This window comes from Gigantopelta aegis, unplaced genomic scaffold (genome assembly GCF_016097555.1).
Source record: "Gigantopelta aegis isolate Gae_Host unplaced genomic scaffold, Gae_host_genome ctg2572_pilon_pilon, whole genome shotgun sequence".
Taxonomy (NCBI): Eukaryota; Metazoa; Mollusca; class Gastropoda; order Neomphalida; family Peltospiridae; genus Gigantopelta; species Gigantopelta aegis.
The window spans coordinates 20881-47344 of NW_024532960.1; the positions used below are offsets into that span (position 1 = coordinate 20881).

The 26464-nt window shown below is 36.4% G+C and overlaps 1 protein-coding gene and 3 pseudogenes across 1 annotated transcript; 2 read left to right on the forward strand and 2 right to left on the reverse strand.

The window, feature by feature from the left end:
• Positions 1-1792: 1792 nt before the first annotated feature.
• On the reverse strand, positions 1793-4063 carry LOC121391500 (annotated as a pseudogene).
• A 128-nt stretch (positions 4064-4191) lies between these two features.
• On the forward strand, positions 4192-7214 carry LOC121391501 (annotated as a pseudogene).
• A 6202-nt stretch (positions 7215-13416) lies between these two features.
• LOC121391502 lies at positions 13417-20439 on the reverse strand (annotated as a pseudogene).
• Positions 20440-20830: 391 nt separating this feature from the next.
• On the forward strand, positions 20831-24770 carry LOC121391503 (chromodomain-helicase-DNA-binding protein 1-like). The gene is given in 21 exon segments (XM_041523112.1): positions 20831-20860; positions 21442-21501; positions 21634-21676; positions 21679-21720; positions 21777-21820; positions 21822-21848; positions 21902-22005; positions 22058-22141; positions 22188-22243; positions 22290-22353; positions 22392-22431; positions 22433-22466; positions 22689-22799; positions 22847-22961; positions 23013-23219; positions 23904-24136; positions 24222-24320; positions 24369-24439; positions 24487-24601; positions 24650-24727; positions 24730-24770. Coding segments are annotated over 21 exon segments (1698 nt in total).
• The last annotated feature ends 1694 nt before the right edge of the window (positions 24771-26464 follow it).

Below are 26464 nucleotides of genomic sequence, written 5' to 3' on the forward strand. Positions count from 1 at the left end.
TCCATTAATGGGCTTCTAACGACATGGATGAATACTTTAGAGCAACCTTTGAAGACAAATTACTTGTGTAAGGCACACCAAGACACCTACCAATGCACGTGTCCTCTACGGTTTTATCCTCAGTAAAATGCCAGATCGGAGACTCGGGAACATCTCACCCCAGCACACGATTATTGAGAAAGAAGAGAAATGGCAGAAGCAGTTGAGCAAGCATTAGTTACCTATAAAGAAGTAAAGAGATAAAGATTCAAGTTTTTACATTTAATAATTTAAATTTCAGGAATTTCAAATGACACTGGAGACACTGCAGCAAAGACGAGATGAGTTAGAAAAAAAAAGAAAATAAATTAAAGAATCTTTGTTTTAAAGTTTGATAAATTTTGTCAAATCAGTCATGGCAACATCTTTTCTATAGCAACTCTAAAAGATAATGTTACTACGTCTGTTGTACAGAGAGTGACTTAAGCGTGCTAGACCATTGTAAGAAAACAAAATGAACATGGTCTTTGTAGACCAAAAAGACAAAGAGATTGAAAAGTAAGTACGTACATCAGTCATTTATATGTCTTCCTTGGGCCTCCTAATAATAATACATAATATAATAATAATAATAATAATTTTATAGGTTATCTCAAGAGATTGACGAGTCTATCTGAAGTGTCGATGTCAACTGTAAAAATACAAGAATATGTTTTCTACTCGAAATTTATGGAACGTGTTCTGGAAGTATCTCCAGAGGTATCAGAACACATAACTATTAACTCTGGTTTAGTGTGTTCTTAAATCTAGTTTGATGGAAGCTCGTGAGATCCTTACACGATATGATGCTCTTAAAAAACAAAAACTAGGGAGGGACGACCTCCTCAAACTAGATTGCCAATCAAGATGCTATTGAGCGCTGAGAGAGCAGATCTTATGACGATTCATAGAAGCAAGTTTACATTTAATACTACTTTAGTATAATACTCGTCTTTTTTATTTAATAGGAAAAGAATAATGAAATATATAAGTTGTAATAACGAGGTAAAATAAAGGAGTGCTCAATTCAATAAGTGTTGTAATTATAGATATGCAAGATGCAAACACGATTGAGAAAAAGGACAGAATGAAGCTATGAAATGGTAGGACTTGTAAAGATGCCTTTGGCATCTCTATCTCTCTCCCTCCCCCTCCTCTCTCTCTCTGTAGGGAATCAGAATGGACTCTTATACAAAATACATCACTAAAAAGACATTGATTTGGGCGGGGGTCCAAATTAAAATGGCAACACATAATTATATGCTCTAGTCTATAAAACATTTGAAGAAGAAAATACCACCAGAAGAAGCAGATCAGACATTATTACAACTAGATAAAGTAAGAAAAAAATGACTACCATTACATGCACGAGTGTGTCATATGTCTCTCCTTAGATTCAAAGTTTTATTAAAGATCTAACAGAAATTACTCATGAAAATAAACGAAACGACACGAGAGTGCAGCTGTTTCCAACATGCCAATTGTTAGCAGTACATTATGACTAACACATAACATTGTATGTTTCTCTGATTATATATAATATATATATTATATGAACAAGAAAAGTACAAAGTACAACTCCACCCACCAATAAAAATGAGATATGTCGTACAATATAAAGTACACATGATGATAGATTTATTAACGTGGTATGGTGGTAGTTGATGTTTATAATTTAAAGTAAATAAGTAAGAATTTGAGGTATCAAATAATTAAAATTGTGTTGTGAAGTAATAATAAATTAAGGTAATGGACTCCTGTGATTACTGGGAGATTATGAACTCGTCATAAGAAAATATTCTGGGATGGGTTTTTTAGTCTGTTCACCTCTTACCTCCTATATAATGTACGATGTCATAAGCATATCTCCATGGCAACTGATATGACTCCACATTAGGTGCAGCTTCAAAGATTTTAAAATCTCTCTTCAGATTTTCATCTAATTCTAAAAATGGCAGCTACGTTACCACATCTATTAGGAGGAGGAGAATGAGTGAATTCAGAGAGGTGTCCATATAAACTACGCAAACAATTTTTGGGGGGATTTAAAACAACCTACATACCACAATGTATACATACACACACAGGAGAGAATCCTTCGTATAATTATTGGGGCTCCACTATAACAATATTTCCTATTGTTTTGTCAGTTTTTTTTTGCAAACAAAAAGTTTAATCAAAAACTTTCTATCTTATTATTTTAGCATCTATAAATGTAATGAAGCTAATCATATTCTGTAAACGAAGAGGGAGAGATTCTGCAAGGTTTTTTTCAACCGAAACCTTTTAGCAGTGATCATAAAGTATTCACTATACTGGATATTGGGGCTGTGTGTATGGTTAACTCTTTACTTACCTATAACAGTAGTTAGGTGCAGACCACACAGTAAGTACTGTCCATTAAAATGCCATTTATAATCCCTTTTGTTCCATTACAAGCTGATGGCACGCCATATTAAATCTATTGTTGTTTGAGCTGTTAAACTAAATATAATTCCACATGAGTATGACTACAACATCATCATTTTATTTACCTCAGATACAACATCATGTCCAAACCAAGTAACCAGCACCACGGGACTTATCCCCCACCCCTCCATATCTAAAAATAAAACAAGATCAATGGAAGTAGGTGGAGTTTTCATTCAAGAACATACCTTCTGGATCAGACCACAAAAGATCACACATTGGACCGTCGTGAGGAACTTCTGCTTACGATCTATTTGGCTCGTATCTACAGCAATGTGATAATGATGTCCACAATGATGACATAGTCTTACCTGATCTATTGAAGTAATAGCATGTGAAAGTCCACCGTGTACTGCAAATATCTAATGAATGGAAAAATTAAAATCATCACAACACAAATATGTCATAAATGATGTAATCAACATAAGTTCAAGTCACATGTTTCTATAATACTAAGACCTCAATAAGACAACACTGAAACCACAACCTTATAATGTATTATGTTATATAATATGATATCTAAAAGGTGGAGTAGTACTGTTACTATTAGTGACTACTATTATACATTATTAAAATATTAATTTCAAATGGTTATAATAATAATCTGTTAATAGTAAACAGTAATGACTCATTCTATTAATAGTACAAGTATAACATGCATTCCACTTACTCTATCATCAATGATGGCAGCTAGACTCAAATAATCAAGATCTCTGTACAATATCTCCACACATTCACAGAACCATACTTACGTTTACATTCATCATAAAACCCATATACCTATAGCAATGATGATGATGTAATGATGATGCAATGATGATTATGGTATTGTACTAAGTCATTATAATACACAAGAGGGGATTAAAAACAAGGTGTCAACAAGATGACGAGGAGAGAGGAAGACTAACCTGTGTTTATTTGACGACTTTCATGATTACCACGTATCAATGTGATTCTATCTGGATATCTGACCTTTTAATAGATAATGGACATATAGTATTAAACACAAAGTAAAAATGGATACATTCTTTACGGGAGGGGGTGTCCCCTATAGGAGCCTATCGCTTCGGATAAGGGGCTCCTGTCTTCATATAGAGATAACAGATTAAAATAGCTTACTTTTAATGCTAATAGAAGTAAAAATGTTTCAACACTGTAAAATCCTCTGTCTACAAAATCACCCAGGAAGAGATAATTGGTTTCTGGAATGTCTCCACCCACCTGTGACAAAGTTATTATCAAATTCTCTATCTATTGTTTATCCTACTTTAAATAGTTCCTTTAAATCGTAATATTGTCCATGAATATCACCACATACAGTAACAGGTGGATCTACTCGCTGTACATTGCTCTCCTCAATAGGATTTCTCTGAATTGGAGGGAAGAATAATATTTAGACCTTACTACCATTATTATACCTGGCTTTTGAGCAGAGATTTTTGACTTCATTTTCCTTTATAATCTCACATCGACGCAGCTGTTCGATTTGTCTGAGGAGTAGAAAAAGAGAGAGGATGCCTTCTTCATGAAAGTAACTACATTATACTTACCTATCTAAATCGGAATGATCAGTCATATCGAGTTGAATTATATTTTGGTAAACTACAACTAGTATTCTAACTATCTCCTGAAATCGAGTACTTTATGTTAAAATTCACCTACCACTGGACTACTACTACTGGATCATGTTCCGTATCCCGCAAAATGCATCCGTTTATTTCTGCATACTTTAACCACGTGGGGAATCTTTACAAGACCCCTATGCAAAGTGAATGTGTTCTCGAAAATTTCGTCGAATTTGCTGACTGTGGAGGAGTCAAGGCACCAATTAGAGTTGTCTGTTACTAAAGTTCCAGTTTTTTTTTTTGGGCTTCCTGTGATCTCCAACCTCACCCATGGAATTAGGTGAATTACACAATACGAGTTGTATCTTGTCGTGCTAGCTCGTATTTCACTAGTCAGTCGGTTGATCAGTTTACAGTCTAGATCGTTGGTTGTTGCTATGCGTTTTCAAGTGTGATTGTTGCCTTGTTTGGTCGTAGTTATGTGTAGAATTGGTTATTATTTATAACAGGAAAATAGATCATCAAGTTGAGCTTTGTACTGACAAAGATACTCTCTCTCTTTTTCTATCACTAAGTGTTATCTCATCACTCTCATTATGATTTATCCTCCAGATGAATGATTAGCTGATCTTCAATCTGTCATCCCTGAAGCCCAAGATGGTCGACAATCAGGGCAATCTGGAGTAAAAGTCCTTACGATTACCTTCCAGAACTTCCTGGTAGTGACGAGAGAAAGTCTGATGAGAGAGAGGTGTTTGAAGTACCCCCAGGATACGATGCCCCTGCCATGACACCTCCAGGAAGTGATGGCGAACAAGTAAGTATATAGTACTGTTGTGTGTACTTTCTATAACTAACAAGGCCATCTGTTCCACAGTGTATTTATTAATACAATTTAAAAATCTAAGAATTATAATCAAACATGCCCAGTCTGTCTGTCTTTTGTTCTATCTCTCTCAGTTTGATGATGATGCTTATAGCACTGTACACCACGGACCTCGGTATGTTCCCAAATATGAGAGAGGGGATTCACCTCCTCCAGCTAAACCTCGACGAACTGACTACGATACTACAGCTGCTTTAGAAAACATGACACAATTATGAAAGTTCTGGCGAAAAACAGGCTCAGAGGTGGACTACAAGAATTAGAAAAAAAAAGCACGGCGGTGTAAAAAAGCAATGCTTAGCAAACATACAAAACAACATCACACTGTTAGCAATGCTTAGCGAACAACAAGGTAACTAATTTTGTAACCCATTATGAAATATGAATGAAATTTAATGAGTAATAAACAAATAAAAACAAACCTATATTTATAATGTTGTATGAAAAAGACACATGCTTGTCCTTGTTGTCATTGTATCATAGTTATAGCATTAGTTGGATTGTCCTTTTAAAGATGAAAATTGTCTAAAGAGACGAAATGGTCTGTAAACATTGAGTTATTAGAAGCCATTGAATGTATGCGCCTTTTTTCTAGTAATTCAGATATGTTTTACCATATAAGGTCAATTAGTGATACATGTGTGTTTGATACATGATAAATGTGTAATATGATAACATTTGTTTACATGTATTTACTGTTTAATGATAATATTGTTATAATTATGTATTTGTTCAAAATATTAATTTCAATTATTTATATATATATAGATATTTTTGTAAATTTATCCATATCAGTTGTTATCATTAACCAGCTCAATTTAATACACATATGTTAGAATCTCCTTGTTTTAATATCATTAAAACAAAGTTATGTACATTACATACTTTAACAAACCCAAGTATGTTAACACACTCACTCCTCTCTCTCTCTCTCTCTCTCTCTCTAGATGATTCTGAGGTGGATTCCATCATGAATCGTCCAACAGTTGCTCAATTTATGAATGAACTCACTGAGGTTGAGCACAAGTCAGTGTCCCCCATCATCTCAGCATTCTAGGAAAGGCCAGCTGATAAACCCATACCTCGTATGACAGGCTTCCACAGCAACGGCAGAATTAGATGAACTAATGGCTAACTTGTCTGACTTTAAAATGCCTCCTCAAAAGGTACCATTATCATTGGGTGGATAAACCATTGTAATTATCTTTATTATAGGAGCAACCTTACGCCAAACCTCAAAAAGAACCTCGAATTAAAAGTCAAACAGTGAGCGATCTAGACTCGATGTTGGGATCCTTACAATCTAACATGAATCGTCAAGGAGTGGGACACCTCTTCAAAGGTAAGGAACACAGATCCCTTCTACCATTTCTTCTTCTTTAGGGTACATATGGTTCTGCTTGTGAGACTAAACCCATATTTGGTAAAGTAATAAATGCAATGAGACGTGCATGGCATCCTGAGCATTTTACGTGTGCTCAACTGTGACCTGGAGTTTAGGAAGTGTTACTTTCTTTGAACACAACAACACACCATATTGTGAAAAAGATTACCACGAACTCTTTGCACCACGTTGTGCCTATTGTAATGGTCCTATATTGGATGTAAGTTTCTCTCTCTAGCATTGTTACTCACTTTTATCTTTTAGCGTTGTATGAAAGCTCTGGACAAGACTTGGCATCCGAGATTTCTTCTGTACTCTCTGTGGCAAACACTTTGGGGTCCTGAAGGATTTCATGAGAAAAGATGGAAGGCATATTGTGTAGAGAATGTTACTATGAGAAATTTGCCCCACGTTGCAAGCGTTGTGATAAAGCCATCATGGAGGGTTTTATTACTGCCTTGGGATCACAATGGCATTCTGACTGTTTCTGTTGCAAGGTATGAATGAGATAAGGTTGCCATGGTAACCTTTATAACCTGTACATGGTAGATTGTGGTGTCACCTTTCCACGAGGTGACTATTATGATTTTGAGGGTGAGCCACATTGCGAGATACATTATCATGCTCAACGTGGTACACTTTGTGCTCAATGTCAAAAAACCCATTACAGGTAAATTAAATAGGTGTGGTTAACAGAACCACACCTACCAAACTAATTTATTATTACTAATTGTTCAATTAAACAGGGCAATGTGTTAGTGCCATGGGAAAGAAATTTCATCCTGATCATTTTACTTGTGCTTTCTGTTTGAAATTGCTTTACCAAGGCACTTTCAAGGAACATCGCAACAATGCTTATTGCCAACCTTGTTTCATCAAACTGTTTGGATAAAAATGACAGCACAAGATATCACCACCTTCTTCAGTCTCTGGTATACTGTAGATGTGTTGTATATATCTATATAGTATAATTTAGTGTAGAATGATTTTTATGGTAATTTTTTGCTATTTCTCTCAATTTTTTCCCTTTTCTTGTATCAAATACTATATTTTGGTTAGTGAGTATTAATATTAGTTATTACTACATGTATAATAACTTTTTATAACCATCATGATTTTTGAGGGTATATCTCTTTCAGATAGGCACTTTCCCTTTATAAAAGACACATTCAAATTTCTATACAGTTAAAATTTATGACTCTGAATGTATGAAGTGGGGTGTGGTTAATTGAGAGTTCCTCGGCATTGTGGAGCACCACAGAGACATTGGTATTTCTCATCTTCTATTGGAAATTTATAGTCATAAGTGATTTCCTCTCCAGACTGGATGTCCCGTTTTTGAATAAATGACATTTTCTTTTGAGTCCCTACACTTATAATTTTAGCATAACAGTTGGGCTATGGGGGAATAATAATAATACAAATGGATGAATGAGATAAATAATGGATGAATGAAGATAACAAATGGATATGATGAAGATAACTAATGATGAATGAATATAAAAATGGATGAATAGACAGATTGTATATGAAGTTGAATAGATTAATAAAAGAGTGACAATTAATGAATACAATATAAACTTACATCACAACAATGGTTAATAAAACGAGCATGGTTTACCACTCTTTGTAGCATCAATAACATAATCATAGTCAACTCGAAATAAATAACTACTTCCAATTCCTTGAGCTTCATAACGTCTCTCTCTCTCATCAGCCACAAATGACGTACAACTTGTCCAATATACTCCACTACCATTCATCAACTGGTATTGCCTCCAAAGCAAACAATCCCAATTATGAATAGTAGATTTAGCAAAACGAAGTTGCTTTTTTACAGCCTATAGAATAAGATTATTCAATTATCAGAAAAATATATCATAGCAACAGTTGTTGCCATAGCAAGTATATAACTTATACCAAGAAACAGCAACAACTTAATCTGTTATAGCCACTACATACATTTTTAGGACCCTACCACAAGAACAACATAAAAAAAGCAAACAATAAAACTAATAATCGAAAAAAAAATTTCAAAAAAAAAAAAAAAAAACCGTTCATGCTATTATTAACATATGATTGCCATATAACATTTACCATAGCAACTATATATATAACAAACATAGCACTATGTTATCAATTATTCATCATTATTATAATAATCATGTCTCTTTCTTACTTTAATTGATTATATTGTTGTAATTCTCGTGATACATCTCCTGATGTGTGAATAAGGGAGGCCACACGACGATGATTTAATCTGTTGCCACGCCCACTACTACCTGGATTAACCTATACCAAAATAAACCAATACTCATTAATTCATTTATTTTTTAAAAATTATTTATTCATTATGGTACCTGTGTCTGTGCCACACTGGTCAGGTTATTAGATTTGTTTCGTCTGAGATGATGTAAATATTTGCTCTATCTGATGCATCAATTTTATAATATCCTTCACTTCGAGCACATCCTGAAGGATGGAAATCCTCTCTTGAAATTTTCTACGTTTTTGAGGAGGAGGAGCTAAGATAGGTGAACATTTAGTCAAGAACAATAATATATTATATTATTATGTATAATATTATATTGTAGGATATCAGAAGGTAATGTGACCACGGGACATCTTGTACAAATTCCACTCCTTCAATTTTTAACCTTGTCAATGCTAGTTTCATCATGATGACATCTTCTTTGTCTTGGACCAAACTTTAAAAGGCTGAACAATATCCTCCTCTTGTTTAGGAATTCTTTTACGATATTCAACTACTTTCACAATGTCTTCCTCCTTCACTGCGGTTCTGGTTCCTCTAAAACAAGGTGTGTGGCTTCTTTGGATACTTGTGTTGTACGTGGTTTTGTTGTACTGGGTTTTCTAGTTCTAGATGTTCGAATACGAACAATTTCATCCTCTCAAAATTGCTACTTGACGATGACGAACCAAAAATTTCATTTAATTGACTCTGTTCACTTTCATCTTCACTTGTTTTCTGATGGAGTATGAGGACCAGATACAATCTCCTTGTACATACAAACAAATAATAGTTTTAAAAAAGAAATCCTCTAGATTCTGGGTCCTCTCCAGATAAGAGTTGGACCCCCTCCAGATAGGAGTTAGACCCACAATTTTAGAACAATTTGTATCTAAAGATGACCTATCAGAGCCTTACTAATAGAACATATTAGGCCACATCCTGTACTCTTAGTGCAACAGAAATGCTATTACAAATGTGTCTCCCTTAATACTAAAACTACATGACTCAACTGATATATATATAATTATACATGTATTATAACTCCTGATATAACATGTATATTAGACACACCCACACACCCTGTATATTAGACACACCTACACACCCTGTATATTAGCAACACTGACATCACACCCACACACCCTGTAATATATATACAACAGACAAAGAATGAAGTGCTAATTACCTTCTTGTTTGATCATCATCGTCGTCATCATCATCTGTCTCTCTTTTCTCATCACTAGAGATGTTCATCACTACTCAAATATCAGATAATACACTAAGATGTGTAACATGATGACGTCTCTTTTCTTTGGTCTAGGTGACTGCGTATGACCTAAAATAAAAATACATACCATTGACACCAAACACACATCACATCACACCACACACACACACACACACACACACACATACATACAATGTACCTGCCCGTCTTTTTCTTTGCCGTCTTTTACGATCATCATGTCTTTATCAGTATCATGTAACACCTTCGACGAGCTATCATTACTGCATTACGTCTATGAGTACCTCGGTTTGTAAGTGGTATTTTAAAGTTCATGAGTCTTTTTCCTCGGAGTAGTGAGTTGGGTGCGTCAACATCTGCATCACCCTCTCTGTGTTGGTGGTCTGAGGTCTGGGAAGTAAACCTGTAGCATACGTCGATATGGTTCTAGTGGCTTTTTGGAGTCTTCTCCTTCTGGTTCTACTTCGTTTGATGATTTAGGGGGGGGTCTTTTGTTTCTGAAATTGACAATATTATTATAATATTCATTCTTCATCCGTCCTCCACCTGTCATTCATCCATCTGTCCGTCCATCCACCTGTCCATTCATCCCATCAATCCATTCATCTTTCTGTACCTCTTTATCTTCTTCTCCCAGAATTCATCTAAAACAGAAATGCAGCACTTTCCCACTAACTTCTTCTCAACATCACGTACTGAATATTAATAATTGCTCAAGAGCATAAAAAAGAACATTCTGACTTCTCCTCTCCTCTTGAGTAAAAGCCGCTGGGACCTTCCATTGTTTAGCAGGAGAGAACTTGGCTTTATTAACACCTGATGAACTAACTAACTAGAGTCTTGTGGGTAGCCATTGTAATAAGCAGTAGGTAGAGATGGAGAGGGGTTTGACAGCAGATGATTTGTGATCCCCTGTGAATGAAACCTTCTGAGAGTTGATACGAGGGTTCAGGGAAAAAATTAGGGGGTGGAGGAGGGGAGGAGGAAAAGAAGGCGGGATAGGTGGTAAAGGAGGCGGAGGAATGGGTGGAGTTGGATAGAATGTTTTTATTAGAAGCTGCAACATTGAACTCAATAAGGTTATCAGGATTGGTGTCTTCATCTGATATTTCCATGTCACTGCCATGACCTTCATCACTGGAAATCTCCTCTACTTCTAACACTGTATTGTAAACCATGACGGGAGATTCGTCACCTGATATTTCCTCATATTCCAACTCAAAATTTGCATTCGAAACTGCATTAAAAGGTGGTGATATCAATGTCACAGCTGGTGATAATGGAACATCTTTTGAAATTAATTTTTTAGATATTGTGTTGATGAATTTGAGTTATGGATATGATTTTTTGTTCTTCATCTGAACTGATATTCTCTATTGCTTCTCTTCTTTTGTGGGAGGGGGAGGTGGTATCTGCTCTTCAGGTGGGGGAGGGAGGTGAACTGAGGAGGGAGAGGGGGTGGGGCATTTTGTCGTTTAGAAGCCAAAGATTGACCGAGTGATGATCGCAATGCTAAGAGAGGATCAAAGTTTAGTTGGTTTTAAAGAGATTCCAGAAATCGATACTGGAAGGAGTAGATAATCCTGAGAGAAACAACTACTCAATGGTGATTCTCCAACAGATGATGTGGAATTATTCTTGAGTGTTAGACTGGAAAAAGGGTAGAATTTTTGATTGTTAAAGATGACATTTTCTCCTCTTCTTTGTCTCTGAATCATGACTATTAAAATTGAGAGTACCTCCATCTTGTTTGATAGTGGGTGTGGTTATCTCTTGAGCTTTGGCACTGTCCTACACTCTCTCTTCGTGGATCTTTTTGTGACAGGTTCCAAGTATTTCTTGAGATGCTCTTCTATTAAAAGTAATCAGATACACATATTATATTTCAATGGTATTATTGCATGTATTACATAATACATGTACATTCATGTAAGACATGTATATTACATGTACCTTTATCATCTAATACAACCTGAAGTATGACTCCGCCCACTATAGATTCATTTAATTTATCAGCTGCAATTAACCCATCGCCACTTTACAATATAGTAGTGATGCTGCTCCTAAAAAGGCTCGTGATTTAGGATGTTTGTGATAACGTATAGTGTGAACGGGACCTATAGTTTCACACGATTCCTTCAACAAAGAACCGTGTTGTGAGATTCAGGCAATCCAGTAACAAGAACCTCCCTCTGGGGAGCATCACCTACCCAGAAACCTATCATACTAGACAATGAAACAATCAAACGGTTATGAAATAATTGTCATTCCACATGTAATTGGTCTTAGATTGTGCATAGAGGTACATACAACAAGGTATATGTATCTCCATGCTATTAGGTAATGCCAATGTGATGTCATTGTGTACATAAGATTATTACATTCAATAGTATAAGTATTTACTTATTTTACTGAAAGTATAAGATGTGTGAAAGTGAGAAAGGGTGCATGTAGGGAGGAGGTAGCCACCTTGAACGTCTGTATCGGTAGCTCCAAGTCACTGCGACCAATCCTAAGACTGTCTTGAGGACTCTAGGATCTTTTGGATCAGGTATTGGTGGTTTCTAACCAATTAAAAGAAAGATTGCATGAAGATGACTGCTAAAACTCCTCCCCAGTGGTTAGGGATCACATGACCAAAATCACATGACCATAATAAAAGTTAATAACCTATTATTCTAAATAATGCGCACCCTTACCCCAGGTATGGCTCCATTCAAACGTAAAGTTTCTTTTTGCCTTTCTGGCAGCTCTGGGTCGACTAGTAACTTATAGTTATTTCTTCTTTGTGTTGGTTGTCCTCAACAGACATGACTAGCATAGCAAAACAATCTATTAGCTCAAACTGTGGTTAATTAATTTTTGAAACAGCTCATATTCAAACTAATAGCTATTATTATCACTATGACACTAATAGTATATAGATACTGACTTGTAGAGTAGCGGTAGGAACAAAGCCAGCTGCAACCAGGCATACACTTTTAAGAAAGAAAGGCGTTTACTATATATATTATTCTAATTAGCGCCCATATTTTGTTGCGCGGTTTGGTTTCCGCGAAAAAAAGCGTTAAAATTTTTAAAATCAATTTTCTTTTAACAGAAGACAATCTAATTATTATAATATAACATAGCAATAATACTAAAGTTGATGGAGCTTTCAAAAGAGCAACAAAAATGGAAGAATTTCGATAAATTTTTTTTATGCCTAAAATCCTCAAAATGTAAGAAAGTGTTTCAATAAAGAGAGCCTAACACACTAACATATACATTTTAACAATACTATTATGAGTAATGGAATATGGTATCAGCAGCTGCATCCCTATTATAAGTATCTAGTTCATAATATTAGCTAGAACGGAGCAAAATAGCCCGTTGCTGAGTAGGCTGGAAAGGTCCACCTTACACCCATTGGAGGCTGACCCGTAGGTGGCATCATCCCTGGAGGAATTCCTGACCCATTCCCACACCAGCAGTGATCATCAGAGTGCTTCTATGAATGGAGAGAAATAAACCATATTGAAAACATCACCTATTTATACATGCAATAGCTGTTACCAAGCAACTTGGTTGCCATGGTAACTGTCTTACCCATCATCATAGGAGGCGTTGCTGCTGTTCTTCAGCTTCTGCTTTCCGGTCAGCATCACTTTGCTGCAGCCTATCAATCTAGAACATATAAGAATAAGTCTCTCTCTCTACCTGTCTCTCTTTCTCTCACTCACTTTAGTAATATACTCTCGTAACACTTGTGCAAAGTATGGCATAGCAAAGTCCATTATGGTTGTGTCTCCAAGCCAACTCAAGATAAACGTCTGCATTTAAGAGGTCATAGCAGTGTAAAGACATGCTGAGAAACATTCTGGTTTTCCAATCTCCAAGAACCAAGCGATGACATTTTCAGCAATTTTAGAACTACGAGACTCACAAGCAAAACTGCATAGCATCCTAAAGAATAAATGTTTAAACATAATAAGAGTATGCCCCTAGTAATTATTGCATAATTACCTTATACAGATGATCTTTCTTGCAGAGGTCAACAGACTGTGCCCAGCGATTGTTTGCTCTTGTACAAGTAGGCGGAGATACGTACGGAACTCAATCAACTCATGTTCTCCAGCTGTTGAGGGCCGAGAGCATTGTATCAAAATTATCAAACAGTCGATAGATTTGCGGAGACTCTCGTAATCCTCTTCCTCGATAAGGACCTATTTAACGCTTTCATTGATCGCTTTGTTATTGTTCTGTTGGACCAGATCGCAAGGTAAGTTTAACAAGATGCATGTGACCAGCTTTCTTAAAGAAAGCCGCAGGCAGCACGAGTGTGATCTAGACGAGGCCGTTAGAATAAACGACAGACCCGATCATAAATAGGAGTGGTTGTGTGTTCGAGATAGAACTGCAAAGCTTTGTAATACAACTCAACATTAGCCACTTTATAATGATGTCTTTAAACAAACTCTCCTTCCAAGCTTCAGTTGGTGGGCCATCATAGTGAGGACAGCATTGTCATATTCCTCATATTTGTCGTACAAAAAGACCAACTCTGCCACAAAGGTGCCTGATCAGCAGCACGAAGACCTGGAAAGACAGGGCATTATATATTTGTATGAAGTTCTTATTATCTATTCAAATTACAGGGTCCATACATCACCAATAATGTCTGTACATGTAAGTACAGGTGTCCTTAGAATATCACACGGACCAGAACAATTCCAAATGTTCTCTCCCATCTTTGATGGCTTGTACTTGGAGTAGAGGATAGCCAACTCTGTGAACATACCCATGTAGCTCTCTCCAAACCTAGAGCTGCTTCCAAGAGTGTGATAAGCTCATTGAAGTGACCTCTGTTCTGGTAGTAATTGATAAGTTCGTCTAACTCATCAGCAGGACAACAATATGAAGACCACACACTTGAGCAAGACGAACTCGCTTGCATCAACACAAGAGAAACAAACCTACAAAAATAACATCAATCTATACGTCTGTCACATCATATTCGTTCTTTTATCTGTTCTCCTATCCATCCATTTGTCCATCTATTCATCCATTTACCTCTTTCCAGGTACGAGTAGAGTTAGCTTTGCGAGCTGAGTCGACAGCATTCTGGAACTCTCCCAAGTGAACAAGAGTAGAGGCCAAACGAGCAAAGTTGCTGATATTATTGAAGAGAAGTTTGGCAGCTTCATACATACCTTGATCATAACAACGCTCACCAACCTGAAAAAAAGATACGAAAAAACGAGAACTAAAAAATGGGAATATTACATTTCTTACCTGTGATATCTGGGTCGTGGTTAGGTCCAGAAATAAACTCCTCCAGATCAGCCAAACGATTAGTCATAGCAAAAGCAAAGACCAGTTCAGTTTCAATAAGGTTTCACACGAGTCTTCTTACGAGCCATTTGAAGATAACGGACCAGAATCCTCAAAGCTGCCTAGTCTATGAATATATAAAGACAAAGTTTTAAGTAAAAACAGTTGTAAGTTCTAACCAGATTGATTGGCTGCCTGGATTACTTCAGTATAACCTGAAGGATCATCGGCTTTGTGTACGAATCAATAGCTTCTTTGACCATCATGGGCTTAAAGTTGAGCTTGGCCAAGAAGACTCCAAACAGGACTTGGTTTACACCCTCTCAGCCAAACTCTAGGCTCTATCCAATTGCCAATATGGGTGATGAAACCTAATTAAAAGGGGTGGAGTCATATTCCACATAATTAATAGCATTAACATACTTCAATGCAGATGTTTTGACATCGAATTCTTAAAATGGCAAAAGCTTCTTCCAACACATTCACTCTTATAGCAATATTAGCAATGTCGGAGCATCATAATTATCAAGGCGTGTTATATACTCCATCACAACGTGACTGGTCGGCTTTAATGGCTGTCAAAATCAACAGATTTTGTAAGTTACGATGTTCAGAGAAGACAGAATTTTCCAGAACAATTTTCTCAAAAGTTCAATAAGTTCATTAGGAAGATCAGCACTCATAAAGGCCTTCACAGTCACGGAGACATCTTCAGGATCTTGGGTTTCATTTAGTGCTGTCTGGACACCCTGATCAATAAGGGAACGACGATATTGATTATCCACGTCTAATACTACAGCCCACAGTTTCGGATTTCGACGACGAACAAGATAACGAGCCTCTGTTTTAAACAACGAATTCCCATTACAAACCCTAAAATAAAACATTTAATAACCACTTATTCATCTATTTAATAACCACTTATTTATTCATTTAATAACCCACTTATTTCATCCACTTAATAACCACTTTTCATCCATTTAATAACCACTCTCTTGCCAATACTAACCTTAATAAGATCTTCATCACATTGTCCTCTCTCATCAAGCCACACATGCTAAATGTGGATCTCTCTTCTCACAATATCGACCGACAACTTGGCTATCATAAAATGGTTCTCTCTAAGGAATCTCTCAGGATTGTTGTTACTATCGATGTATATCTTTGCCAAAGCATTGTGAGTAGCTGGTTCTTCAACACCCTCATGAACACGAGACTCCAAGAGTGGAAGGAGGAGTTTCAAGCGGTTCCTTTTTCAACTTCTTCAACGAGTTCGTCAGTCGAGTAGGATCCACGAACTGATAGTACAAGATTTTTAATGATGTCATCAGTACAGTCCCATCTAGGAGTCCAACCCACGACAATTGGTAGACGAGTGGGGTTGACCTAATGGGGTGTGAGGGTTAATAATAGGCTGGTACTTTGCTCACTTTTTGTACATAAATTTCAATGTACTTTTGAAGATTGTTACGATACAAATAGGAGAACAAGATCGTGAACAAAGTCAAACGATCGCAGACAATGATCAAAGGAGTTGGTCTGTTAGCTTAGCTTCCTACAGTATATAGTGTAGAAATGGTGTGACAAAAGGGTTAAAATACTTTTAAGAATTCTTGACTCTTTCTGCTCATAGCCAAGTTGCTTTCTCTACAAATACGTTCCACTTCTTTCATTTGACCTGGTTTTACAAGCAGCCTAGAGAGAAAGAGAGATAATTCCAGTTGAATATCTAATCTTCAAAAACAACCTGTATGTATTTCAAATGAACATCAGGATCTTGGTTGAAGTTAATGATGGAGCCCAGAAATAAAAGAGACCTGATAAAAGACATCACATGACAACTATCTACAACACGTTCAAACCTTCAAAACTCTTGAATGACTCAAATAATTCATAAGATTAAGTTGTTGACAGCTCTGCTCGTAATATTTTGAAGCAATTTTCACAACAACTTGGAAGATTTCTGTCGGATGTTGGCTTGCAGCAGCATAGCACGGAGACACTCCAGAGAATCTTCGACACTCAAAGAACCAAAATAGTTCACTAACCATTCAGGATTGAGCATGTGAGTATGCACCACAGCACGCTTAATATCATAAATGTCGGTGTAGTGTTCTAAGCACGTTGAAGGACGGCCAGCACTCTCACAAAGTTGTGCAACACTGGCACGGTCATAATGCTGTGAACATCTGGTTGCCCATGATAGCATCAGCTACTTGAGGAGCAGTACGGATGTTCATCTCAAGGAGACGAGTCTGCAGATGACCTTCTGAGGGGACGGTTATTTCTTGAGAGCATCGAGCAAGAATGAGGTGCATTTGTTTGAATCATGTTGGTCTCCAAGAAAATGTCGACTAATCGAGTTGACATCAGCAAGAGGTTCTCCTTCATCTGGACTAGCATTTGGCAAAACTCAACTCCCTTATCTGGTTGACTCTCATGACACTCGTACCAACTAAGATGTAGTCAGTGGTGTAATTGACCTTTTTAGCATAGAGAATAATCTTATTGAATGCCAGCTCTCAGCAAAACTTGGATAAACCTAAGATAGACAAGATGATGTGACATACAATACAAATCACATGACCACCATGACAAAGTCACATGAACATACAAATGTACTACAAGCTCATACGAGTATCATATAACCATATATATCAACTTATGCACTATAACTATAATCACATGACATATAATAAAGATCATTGACACTCCTTTGGCTGGTAAACCTGCTCGGAGGAAAACAGACAAGGCAAGAGTTGGATCAACCTGTTTGACAAGTTCTCCAAGTTCTTCAGAACATTCCACCTACACAACAAATAATTACTAATAACTGACATCATTATATGTTAAAATAAATACCTTATCCTCTTTCAACCATTTCTCAATGAGCTGCTTCTTGCCTGTAACCTGGGCAGCCAAAGGCCTGCACAATTCTAAAGCTTCATATTGTGTCAGCTGACATGTGCTCTCGAGTAAAAATACCAAAGTACTGTAACAGAGGTGACTGTTGTCCAGGAGGTGTGGGAACAGCTTGAAATTTTTGAATGTCTCTGATGTACGTAGAATACCCTAAGATTAAAAGAAGTTGTGATGACAATAACAAAATTGAGCCTGTACTTGGGCTGGTTTTCTGCTACTTTGGCAGCTGCAGAAAACTGTTGTTGAGCAAAAAGCATGTTGAACTTTCGAACAAACAGTCGTTCAGCACCAGCCAAGGTTGTTCCGAGTGGCAAATCTAAGAGCAAGGTCGGGATTTTGCAGCTGGTTTGTAATAGGAAGGAACAATGTTAACTTCATCAACGCTAACAGACAAGACCTAAAAAGGGAGTACTTACTAGCTGAGTATGTCCTTTATCTCTTACCTGTCCTTTCCGGTTGACTCCAATAATACCGTTACTCTCTTCGTGGACTGCTGTGGCAAAGATAGTCTCTCCACTGATACGATTCATATAAATACATGTTCCTGACTCTAAGTCATACAAGATGAATGTAGCCAAACTTAGTGATGACATAGGAAACACCATATTTTTCACTGACCTACATGTAAAAATGAAAGTGAAAAGAGTTGGTTATTAAAGATATTGTTTATTTTCAATTATTCAAATTATATTCATGATCTATAACTATGAAATATTGTTAAAATTTTAGTACACCCACAAAACAGCAAACATTAATGCCACACCCCTCAATAAAACTAACCTTGCAGGCCACTGGAAAGTCTGCTTGGGCCTCAGGAGGGAAAAACATCAATGCCTTCTTCTGAAATGGCTGGTTACCTGTAGCGGTGTCCCCCCACTTCAATTATATGAAGCTACAATTCAAAATAAGATAAGGTACATATAAAGACACTTCTATATAGGACTTACCTTAGCACCAGCTGCTCCTCGTACAGCAAAAGCAAAGTGTTGATTCCTCAGCATTTCCTGCTAGTTTGTGTTGAGCAAAACTAGCAGCATGTCCCTCAATTGGTTGACTGACTTTTACGCTCCACAGAAATAGAGTTGCATATTACCTTTGACACGCATGTTGTTCAGCGGAGATACCTACTAATAATACCATTTGAGAAACTTGTCAAAGGTCCTGTAGTTGATGATCTACAACCAGCTAAACGTGAGGAATGGGACGATCGAACATCTTTTGAGGCTGAGAATCACCTGAAAGAGAGAGAGACATCGAAACTAAAATACTATCGAAAAAGTAACAAGAACTACAAGCAGAAATTCTATTTATTGCCCATACAAGTGTCCTGGCACATCAGGTGATAGCTGTATAGATAACTATATATAGTTAATAGCAGTGTCTTACTATTCAGTCATGATGTAATAGATATTAATACATATTAATATAATAGTACTAAGCCTGCACCCTAGCTACCAATTAGTCCTTAGCAATGTACACGTATATATTTTACTGGAAAGAAACTACTTGTGATAACACAATTTATATATGAGTACATATATTTTTACATTTAATGCTTTAGTCCATCCAGTTTATTCCAGTCCATCCCACCCCCACAACACCACATAGATGATATCCATATAAACTTTCATTATCTAATCTTAGCCAATATTTCATATGTGTGTTTTTAGTAACAGTTTTACTACATTTATGAATTAATCATCCTGGGAGTTGTCAAAACACGATTCAACTATACATATTATATATTGTATTACCAATACTTCTATCTATAATTATATATGTGATAGGTACCTTCCATTGACCAATGATAGACGGAGGTCTCTGTGACCAAAACGAGAGTGTTCAGGTTAATCCACTTCCATAAGATGGACATCATCGGTCATATTGTGCGACTTCATTCGCTCTCATCTCAATATTGAAAATCTGCAAATTCTTGCCTGAAGCTAAAAGCATCACATTTTAACCCTATACAACTCATTTATGTAATATACCTCTCAGAGCTATTACTTTGGAGGCGGGGTTCATGATGGCGGACTCAGCGGTAATTGGTCTTCGTATGGGATTACCGGGGTCACCCAAGTCAATAATGACTACTTGTGAAGTTTCTGCTACTTTTTCCCTCACACAAATATATTTGTCAACTCCATTGTTATAATCTAGAAAAGCCAATTTGTTGAACATTAATGCCTACATTTTGGAGCTGAAAGAGAGAGAAAAATGAAATAAATAATAGCAAGTAATTTGATAAATGCATATAAGGGATTAACAAACACTTTAGTTATTTAAAAAAATCAAATTAGCCATTTTGTATTGTGTCACATTTGACGGGGTAACGCCTACCTGTAAATGCTCTTGGAATCGAATAGGCAAATTTTGCGCCATACTGGCCACTCTTTCAGAAGATCTGCAACCCTCTTAGGTGCTGTTTTTAGCTCAGAAAGAACTATCAAAGACGATTTAAGGCACAAAGAGGAACGGGGACAGCCTTCAAACCACTAGTTTCCGTTGGCTAAGGGTCAACGTCTCCTCCTCTCTAAAAATTGGCTCTACTGCGCATGCTCTAAAATATTAACGTACCAGCCCACCCACATTGTGCAGAAATGGATTTTCTAAATGCAATAAAAATACTTCCAATAGTATCGCCAAAAAAAAATAAGTCAAGAAGATTTCCAAAATGGGGCATGAAAAACATTTACACTCCGTGATCACCAGCTCAAAGGAGCAGGATGGCTAGTTGAGCGATACGAGAGAGGGCACGGATGTATCCTTGGCGATGAAATGGGACTGGGGGAAGACCCTGCAGGTACTTTATCTAATTAGACATATATGATAATCTTTACATTTTTATAAGTCCCATAGCATTGTTGTTATATCTCCATGGAACAAAACAGTTTACTGGTCCCATTTTGATTCTTTGTCCCTTATCAGTAGTAAATGGCTGGGAAATTGAACTAAAGAGGTGTGGCTCCTATCTTCTATATTTATGCCTTCTAATTCACAGAGCCTCACCTCATTTCAATGTCTTAATTATTGTGGTGGAAAGGAGTTTGAGGGCAGAAATTCAACAAAAGATTCCTACCAATGGCCCCCTTCCCTTTTCATGTTTTATTAGCTCATTATGAGGTAATTAAATTAATAATATAATTATTATTCATATATCCAATTTTTCATTAGATTGTTCTGAAAGATATTACATTTCTACAAAGGTAAGTTCTCGTTATCATAGTGGGCGGAGTTTATTGGTGCTAGGTTTTCTTGGCAATGTATTATTGTGGATGAAGGACATCGTCTTAAAACCCATTATCACAACTTCACCAAGCCTTAAAACAGGTTTGTCCAGTTAGTGCTAACTAGTCAAAGGTATAGCTATTTATATTGTTACAGTTTCCAGCTGATTTTCACCTCCTGCTAACTGGTACCCCTATACAAAATAACCTTAATGAGGTAATTAAGTTATTACTAGTTATTATTAATTAATTAAGTTATACTAGTTATTATTAATTAAGTTATACTAGTTATTACTAATTATTATTTATTAATTAATTTATTACTAATTATTATTAATTTATTTCTCAGCTTTACTCTCTTCTCTCATTGTTTGCTCCTAAAACATTTCCTATTGCAAAATTGAGAAATTTGTAGACCATTTCTCATCCATACAAGGTCCACCATGGTGACATATTAGATACACATATATTAATAACTTTACATTATTATAGATGATGATCATAATATCTCAATGATGCATACAATCTTGGAACCATTTTCTCTTACGAAGAACAAAGTCTGAGGTACCAATAGGAACTGTTATGTATACTAGTTAAAGTTACTTTGTTGTCATCAGGTAATTCTTGATCTTCCCTCAAAGAGTGAAATTATTATATATACTGGATTATCCACAATACAGAGACAACTTTATAAAGCTATTTTAACTAAAGATCTTTGTAAGTAATTTAACATCTATTATATCAATTATATCAACTATTTATATCTTTGGAAGCTGCATTGGTGAAGCCGGTAACAAGACACGTCTTTTGAACATTCTCTCTCAGTTACGTAAATGTATTAATCATCCTTACCTGTTTTGATGGTGAGTTCCTTAATAAATAATTAATTTACATGTTAATATATTTAGGGGTGGAGCCTGAACCTTTTGTCCTTGGAGAACATCTTGTTGAAGCTAGTGGTAAATATAATTATTTTAATTAAATTAATTAATTGTTTTTTAACAGGGAAATTATTCATCATCGACCAAATTGTTGCAATTTATAAAACCAAAGTACATATTTATAAGGGGTAATTCCCTCATAATAAGTGGTTATCTCTCCTGATAGTAGTCATAGAGTTCTTATCTTCTCACAAATGACAAGAATGTTTAGATATCATACAAGATTACTTGGAATATAGAGGTGTTTAATGTGTGTGTGTGTGTGTAATCATCTCTGTCTCTCTCTGTCTCTCTGTCTCTCTCTCTCTCTCTGTCTCTCTGTCTCTGTCTCTGTCTCTGTCTCTCTCTGTCTCTCTCTCTCTCTCTTTCTCTGTCTGTCTGTCTGTCTCTCTCTCTCTCTCTCTTTCTCTGTCTGTCTGTCTGTCTGTCTCTCTCTCTCTCTCTCTCTTTTTCTCTCATACAGGGTACTCCTATGAAAGATTAGATGGTTCTGTTAGAGGTGAAGAAAGATTTCTAGCTATTAAAAACTTCACTGATGATAACACATTCATTTTTCTATTAAGTACTAGAGCAGGTATTAATATGACCTTTGACCTTGTACCTATACTACCTTGTACACAGGTGGGCAAGGCCTCAATTTAGTAGGGGCTGACACTGTCTTATTTGTTGATTCTGATTTTAACCCTCAAAATGATTTGCAAGCAGCTGCAAGAGCACATCGAATTGGACAGACAAAGTGAACCACACCCCCATTAAATCATTAATTAACCTTCACTAATCCCATTAGACCAGTTAAGGTGATTCGTCTTGTCACTCGTGACACAGCTGAGGAAATTATTCTTCGTCGAGCTGAAGCAAAACTTGTATTAACTCAAACAGTCATCGAAGGAGGGCAATTCTCTCATGGGATAGTAGATATAATTGCTGACAGTACCCCTCAATTATCAGACATTTTGAAATTTGGTCTTGATAAGATCTTGGAATCTAACGAAAGGTATTATAAAGTTTTTGTTACTTTTTTATATTGTTCAAAATATGTTAGTATTCTTGAATGTCAAGATTTAAAAAGGTAGTGTTGTTAAGTTGATTGTTATATAGTTAACTTTCTCTTAGTATAGTTGGTGAGACAAATGACAATGGACACTGGATTATTGAAACAGCAGTTGAGACTGTTGAAGATGACATTGAAATGAAAGGTGTGTGTGTGTGTGTGTGTGTGTGTGTGTGTGTGTGTGTGTGTGTGTGTGTGTGTGTGTGTGTGTGTGTGTGTGTGTGTGTGTGTGTGGTGACATAGTGTTTGTATATTTACATGTTGTAGGACCTGAAAACATGTACATTTATGAGGGAAGGGACTACTCACGAGCTAACGACAATGATAGAAAGACATTTGATGAATTATTAGCAGGTACACATACATATTGAGGGGGTGTGGTTTATTGATTAATCATAACAATTAGCTCAATTAACTTTAATTGATGAAGACACTAATGAGAGAATATTAAGAAGTGAACATAAAATTCCCCTTTCTGCTGTGGACCTACCGACAAGAAAACGCAAGCCATTAACAGATGAACAGCTAGCAGAACGAAGAAGAAAGGTAACTAATAATCAAGGGTCTTACCCTTGTTACAACTAGGTCTCCTCCCTTGTTAATAGCGGGGAAGAAGCTCGTTTGAAGAAACAAAAAATTGCTTGAGGAAAACGAGAAAAAAAAACATGAAGAGAAAGAAAGGAAGCGACTTGAATGGTGGCAAAAAAATAACTACTCAACATTCAATGTTCAACTAGACAGTGACTCAGAGGAGTCCAGTGATGATGAAGAAAGAGGACTTGATATACAGTATCTTGTAGGAGATGTTACACAACCTCAATGTACAGGAACTAAAGATGCCATTATTGTCCACTGTGTTGGTATGTTCCCATAGTATATTGTAGACTCATACTCAATAATTCGTATCTGTGATCATGAGTTGGAATGAGACTGTTCTCATTTTAGATGATTCTGGAAGATGGGGGCGTGGTGGTCTATTTTCTGCTATATCTTCTCGTTCATTAGAACCTGAAAGTCATTATAGAAAGGCCAGCAAAATGAAGGGTTAATCTGTCTGTTCATTTACCGTCTATCCATCCATCCATTGTATAGATTTATCACTAGGTGATGCACATGTGATATCTGTGGATGATCGTATGAGTCGTGACGAAGGGAGGGACTTGGTACATGTGAGACAGCTGCTAGACAATATTATTATATTGTATTTTAGTTGGCGTTGATAATAGCTCAGTCTCGTGATGATAGTGGGCGTTTAACTGGTATCAAGTTATCAGCTTTGAGTACTGGATTAATGAGAGTGAGTCGCTTAGCTCGACAAAGAGATGGTTTGTCCATTCCTATCCATTCATCCATTTACAATGTTAATTTCACAGCATCAGTCCATCTGCCAAGAATTGGACATGCCACGCCCAACTTTAATTGGTATGGGACAGAGCGACTTATAAGAAAGCATTGGCTAGCAGAGGTGTTCCCACTTACATGTATCCATGGTAACCTATATGTACATGTTTTAAAACCAGCTTGAAGTTTTCTTTAACTGTTAAATGTCTCAAGATATTATTTCCATCGTCATGGAAACACTGCACCATCCTTGATGAATATAGTTCCAGTTAAGTCTCAAACTCATAATCCAAATCTTCCAAGAGAAGGCATGTCTTGTCGTCACCGTTGGATACCAGAAGGGGTGGAGCCATTGCCTGATTTATTTACTGGTGTTATTATTTACTTCCATTGTATTGACGAGACCAAAAGCAAACGCCTATCTCGTTATCTCATTGCATATCCTTATTACTATAATATATTATAATACATGTACATCTTACATGTGTCTACATTACATGTATAGACCTTGACTCCACCCACTTATGACGGTGAGATAGAGGAACAACACAAAGCAAAAATCACTCACATTCTATGTCCTATGCAAGAAGACAAAAGGATGCCTTTACCACCGTTGCTATTGGCAACAGATTGTAAGAAAGAGTTGGTCACAGTGAACTGGTTAGAAGATTGTCTAACACAAGGACAACGTCTGGACATCAAAAAAATACAAATTGTCAGAAGAATAGCTAAAATTATACAATACATGTACATGTACTTGTTTACATGTATTTGTACTTGTTTACATGTATTTGTACTTGTTTACATGTACAATTTAATCCAGACATTATTTTTATCATATTAACCACATATTAGTGTTAAGTTCACTGAAGACAAGAAATGTTAGCCTTAAAATGATACCTCTCATATTATTGTTATCACTGGTTATTATAATATGATCACTTTATCTTCATCATGTTGTTTCTCTCTGAATGGATTAAATTAGTTCATCATCATCTTCAGAATCAAACTCAACATTAGGATCTTTACTCCATGTACCATCACTATTTGGTATCCAGCCTGAACTGGGGTATTATATGAGTGATGTCATCATTACATCATCATTATCTTTACCTGCGTAACTTGACAAATTTGCTATCTGATTTTTGCTGTTCACTTGTTTTCTTGTTTCCATGGCAACCTGACAAAGCATCATTTTTAACTTTTGATTTCCATGGAAACACAAGTTCAGATTTTGATACTGAGGTACTCTCCTCTTCATTAGTCTTAATTATCTTCATATGGCTGTCCAAATTGGATAGTTTTGTTTTTCTTTTTCTTGAGAAAAAAAATTGGTCATCAGTAAATGTAGTCTTCATTGATTTTGACTGAGAAGTTGATGATAAGAGAACACGGTCAACAGCTTCTGCAGTTTGTGACAACAATGGAGGGAGGGGCTTAAATTAGAACAGAACAATGACCAGCCGTTAAAATAATAGTGTACATACATTTTCCATTTCTGATTTTGTTATCTGTTCTTGTCTTTGTAATTCCTTTTTTTCTTAAGCGTCTGTGTGCAGCTAAGGGGTGTGGTATTAATAATGATATCCACCCACTCATTTAAATTAACACTATGTGTACTTACATTGTATATGTCTCCGCCCATTACGATGTATTGTCAATGTTGCTATGGTATCAAATACTGGACGATGACCACAAACTAAACAGGCATATCTGTATGAATGGATCAATGGATGAGAAATGGACAAACAGACACACCTAACGTCCATCTCTCATGTGAAGAGCTTCATTATCAGGAATTTGACCAGCAAGAAGGTGGTTGACTCTTTTCTTCTATAAAAGGATAT